Genomic DNA, 5,153 nt, shown 5'->3' with positions numbered 1-5,153 from the left:
TGTCTAATCTAAGAAAAGAAATTTCCAGTGACTTTCGTCTTCTTTCTTTTTACTATTTACTGCTAATAATTTATAATTAACGCAACTATAAATAATTGAGGCGGAGATTCTAGGCAAATAAAATATCATACTTGTAACATTGCACATTTGATGTGTCGATGCTCTTATCTTAATCACAATCTTGATCTTCTACATTCATCCTAATCATGGGTGGAAGTTCCCTCAAATTTCTCCTCACTTTAATTCTTCTTTTGTTGTGCATGAAACCCAACTATTGCAAATTATTTAGGGTTAGCATATACTCACCTTGGCTGCAAAGAGCATGAGAGACAAGCTCTTCTCCAGATTAAACAAGACCTTATTGATGACTATGGCCATCTTTCTTCTTGGAGCTCCGACCAAGATTGTTGCACGTGGAGTGGGGTCAGGTGTAGCAACGAAACAGGCCACGTCATCATGCTTAATCTCCATGACTTGTTCTCCTTTCCCCCAAGGCCTTTGCAAGGTAAACTTAATCCTTCCTTGATTGAGTTGAAATATTTGACTTATTTGGATGTGAGCAACAATGATTTTAATCAGAGCCAAATCCCAGAATTCATTGCTTCTCTCTCAAACTTAAGACACCGTGACCTTTGTGATGCAAATTTCGGAAGAAATATACCTTTTCAGCTTGGGAATCTTTTGAACTTGCAGTACCTTGATCTTGGCATGAATTATTTTAATAAACCTGAAAACATAGAGTGGCTCCCTCAACTTTCTTCTTTAAAATTCCTTTGCATGAACACCGTTAACTTGAGCAAAGTCAATAATTGGCTCCATGTTGTGAATAAACTGCCGTACTTGACATCCTTGTTCCTGTACTCTTGTAATCTTCTGAATATTTTCTCTGTTCCCTCGATCTTGGTAGTAATGATCTTACTTCTGCTTCTTTAGTACTACAGTGGTTATTCAAATCCAACACTAGTGTTGTTGAACTTGATCTTTCTTTTAACCAATTTCACGGTTTAATTCCGGATGCTTTTAGCAGAATAAACTCTCTTGCAATTCTCAATCTTCGTTTTAATGAGTTTGAAGGCGAGATACCAAAAGCCTTTGGTGGTATGTGTAATTTGAAAACATTGTCTCTATCAGGGAACTCTCTCAGTGGAAAACTTCTTGATTTTATTCAAAACTTGTCTGGGTGTGCAAACCACTCATTAGAGGTTCTGCATTTAGATCAAAATCAAATCATGGGATCGTTACCTGATCTCACAACATTTCCATCATTGCGACAATTAAGGCTTCATCAAAATCGTCTGAATGGGACAATACCTGAAAGTTTGGGAAAACAATCCAACCTAGTGTCCCTGAGTCTTTTTGATAATTCATTGGAAGGTGTTATTTCTGATTCTCAAAACTCACAAAATTGAAGAGTTTGTCCTTGTCTAATAACTAATTGATTTTCAACTTCAGCCCTGATTGGGTTCCACCTTTCCAATTAAATGAGATAGATTTACGATTTTGCCAACTAGGCCCTCGATTCCCAAAATGGCTTCAAACTCAAAAAAATTACTATTTGCTTGATATTTCCAATTCTAGAATTTCGGATAGCCTTTCCAATTTCAATTTGGTCTTTTCTCCTCAATTAGAATATATGAATTTGTCTTACAACCAAATAAGTGGCCAAATTCCCAATTTGTCGTTGGAGTTTACTTTTCCCCCAGTTGTGGACTTGAGTTCAAATAAACTTGAAGGCAGAATACCACAATTTTTATTTAGATCAGGATATTTGGATCTATCCAAGAATATGCTTTCAGGCCCAATTTCTTCCTTATGTGAAGTTCAAAATGGGAATTTGAACATTCTAGATCTCTCCAATAACCAATTATCAAGACGGATTCCAGACTCATGTTTGATGCATTTTGAAGGATTATCAATTCTTAATTTGGCAATCAATCATTTTTATGGGAAAATTCCAAGTTCGGTGGGATTTCTACACGAGATTGTGACATTGGATTTAGGTAACAATAATTTTAGTGGGAAACTTCCTTCCTCCTTGAAGAATTGCACAAAGTTGAAATTCTTTAATCTTAAACAAAATGATCAGGACAGATACCAATGTGGTTGGGGATTAGTCATCCAAATTTAGTTGTACTTATCCTTCGATCCAATCACTTCTATGGATCCATCCCGACACATCTCTGTCATCTACAACATCTTCAAATTTTAGACCTTGTTTTAAACCAAATCTCAGGAAGTATTCCAAAATGTGTCAACAATCTTACTGCTTTAACTCAAAAAGGGAGTCCAAATGCCACCATCACCCATTATCATACAACATGGGTCAGCAACAGCTCCCTGTTTTTTATGTCGTATGATGATCGTATGTTTTTTATGTGGAAAGGAAAAGAGCATGAGTATAAAAATACTCTTGGATTTTTAAAAGGCGTAGATCTCTCAAGCAATAATTTAACTAGGTGGATTCCAGGAGAAATTGTGGAACTTGTTGAATTGGTTTCCTTAAATCTCTCAAGAAACTGTTTAACTGGACAAATCACTTCAGATATTGTTATGTTACAATCATTAGAGGCCTTGGATCTATCTAAGAACCATCTTTCCGGCGGAATTCCTTCAAGCCTTTCTCATATTGATCGTCTAAGTGTCTTGGACTTGTCAAACAACAATGTGTCCGGAAAAATTCCGACAAGCCCTCATCTTGATACCTTTATTGCATCCTCATATGAGGGGAATCCAAATCTTTGCAGAGCCCCGCTTCCAAAGAAATGTTCGGGGGAAGAAATAGCTCAAAATCCAGCTATGAACGGGAGCAGAGAACATGCTGGCATGCAAGATGAGAGAGAAGGGTTTATATCCATAGGATTTTATGTTAGTGTGGCCCTTGGATTTATCGCTGGTTTCTGGGGAGTTGTTGGCACATTAGTACTGAATGTGTCACTGCGAGTCGCATATTTCAGGTTCTTGAACAATTTCAAAGATAGGCTATATGTGGCAATATCAGAGAATATGGCCAGAGTTCCAAGGCAGCTTCAAAACTACCTGGTAATAATTCTTTGTTCCCCACTTTTCTCTTCTACTATGCAAATAAATCCATCACTTCTACCGCAATTTGTTTCTCTACGCAAAAGTCTTACGTTATTTTGATAGTGCAATCAATTTCTCAATAGATCATTTGATGATAATAGTTACTATTGTCTATTGAAATCAGAATCATTATTATCCTTTCTACCACTACTGATACTATTATTATTAACTTCATATACTTCAATTATTTTTTCTTGATGACTAAATTAGTATTATTATCACTATTATAAGTTCCAACTTTATGTACACGTCTCTGTTCTTCATTGATTCAACATGTCTAACTGTCTAATAGTCTAAGAAAACTCTGCTTCTCTTATGTCATCTCAAGAGATATCACAACTGCCGAGCCATGAGGATGGAGAATTGGAGTAAAGGATGAAACACTGCAATAGATTGGATCAGATTGAATTTCAGTGCAGCAGCAGACGGGGATAAATAAGTGGCAATGTATTAGGAGTAAAAGATCAGACTGTATTATCTTTCAATTTGAATTTAATTGTAACTGATGGTCAGTCTTACTTTTGTACTTTGAATGGAAGAGGAAATGAAGCAGAACTAAAAAAAAAAAAAGGTCTCTTTCTCTCGTGTTCATGAGATTAGTCACGTTAAATCCAAATAAATATTCTATTTAGTTTCTCAAATACAACTCTGTTCATAACATTTTCAATGGATTATGGGATTGATTTTTGGTTGTGTAAAGTGAGTTTTGGAGTTGGGACTGTTGGAGTGAGAGTCTGTTGAAGTGGTGGATTAAAAGATTTGAATCCATTAAGAGTAGTTTGGATACCCAAATCACTCGAATCTTTCATATAGTTTCCATTTAAAAAGTATAGCAAAATAATTTCTATTTCTCTATAAGTGTGGCGTCTGGGTGTTTTCTCTCTGTGCCTATCAAAATTTTTTCCCCTAAATCAGAGAGAAAGCTGGAGAAAAAAACAAAAACAAAAACAAATATATATATATATATATATATGGAATTTGATCCAATGGATGATACTAGAATGTTAGCAAACTTACTTATAGCTTTTTATTTATTTATTTATTCTTCATATTATTATGAATTTAAAAAACAACTTAAAGTGGTATTTTTGGGTGTTTTCAAATTTCAATACGCCTAGAGTTTAAATTCCTCCTCTTCCAACTATGGAATCATAAAAAAATAAAAAAAACGATAGCTAAAACAACAGGTTTACATATTATTTTTCTAAGCCTGACACTTAAGTCACTAGGTAGTTTTTCCTCAAAAAAGTCACTTGGCAGTTCATAATTTCACTTGACTAATTTTGGATGCAGCTTGATTCTCAGTAGAGTAATTTGAACAATGAAACGCTTTCCTTTGAAACCTGTATCCTTTTTGCATCAGTGTATTTCTCATAAGAAGTTCATGCAATCTCGATTAAGCACATACGTCGACGTCCAAGTAGCGTTTTGTTAACGCCCAACCTTTTATGCAACATGATATCTGTTTATCTCTCAAAAGCCCACCGCAAATAAAGCACAAATGGGGCCCAAATCAGTTACTCTGGAAGGGTTTGGGTTTTAAGGACCCAAATTCCAAAAAATAAATGACGAACATATGGGTAATTGAGAAATGGATCACCCAGACTCACAGACACCAATGCATCATGGACACCCGTTGGAGAAACGCCATGGGCTGGACCGGCTGGTCTGAAAGCAAAAACCTAACACTTCCAAGGGAATTTGATTGGATTTGAGCCACAACCAAAACCAAGTCTATGTGCTAACCTGTCCTTAGGGAAGATAAAAGAGTTTGGACGGTAGATGGAGACATCAGTGATTTGAAAAAGATTGGTGCCATAGTTATTAAACTTGAACCAGACATTAATCCGGTCCATAAATGGGGTCACTAGTTTAATCAGTGGGTTAATGGTCAAACCATAAGGTCAAATAAAAAAATTTTAAAATTTCAATATATATAAACAAAAGAAGATAGAAAAAAAAGGTTAAAGACTTAAAATTAAAGCAATAAACCAATAAATCCCCAAATATGTAAACAAAAGAAGAGAAAAGAAGGTTTAAGCAATAAATTATATAGCATATATCAATATACT

At 35.3% G+C, this 5,153-nt stretch overlaps 1 protein-coding gene across 2 annotated transcripts; it reads left to right on the top strand.

The window, feature by feature from the left end:
- Window positions 1–2,089: 2,089 nt before the first annotated feature.
- On the top strand, window positions 2,090–3,628 carry LOC115988457 (receptor-like protein EIX2). Of its 2 annotated transcripts, none has more exons than XM_031112032.1 (2): window positions 2,090–3,039; window positions 3,412–3,628. In XM_031112032.1, exons 1-2 carry the CDS (start codon window positions 2,098–2,100, stop codon window positions 3,451–3,453), a joined length of 984 nt encoding a protein of 327 aa, XP_030967892.1. In that variant the 5' UTR covers window positions 2,090–2,097; the 3' UTR covers window positions 3,454–3,628. The 2 variants fall into 2 exon arrangements, with proteins under 2 accessions (XP_030967892.1, XP_030967891.1); XM_031112031.1 differs by having other exon boundaries at window positions 3,409–3,628.
- The last annotated feature ends 1,525 nt before the right edge of the window (window positions 3,629–5,153 follow it).

Source organism: Quercus lobata, chromosome 5 (assembly GCF_001633185.2).
Source record: "Quercus lobata isolate SW786 chromosome 5, ValleyOak3.0 Primary Assembly, whole genome shotgun sequence".
Taxonomy (NCBI): Eukaryota; Viridiplantae; Streptophyta; class Magnoliopsida; order Fagales; family Fagaceae; genus Quercus; species Quercus lobata.
The sequence above is the reverse complement of the archived record's forward strand: the minus strand, read 5'-3'. Positions and strand labels throughout refer to the sequence as shown.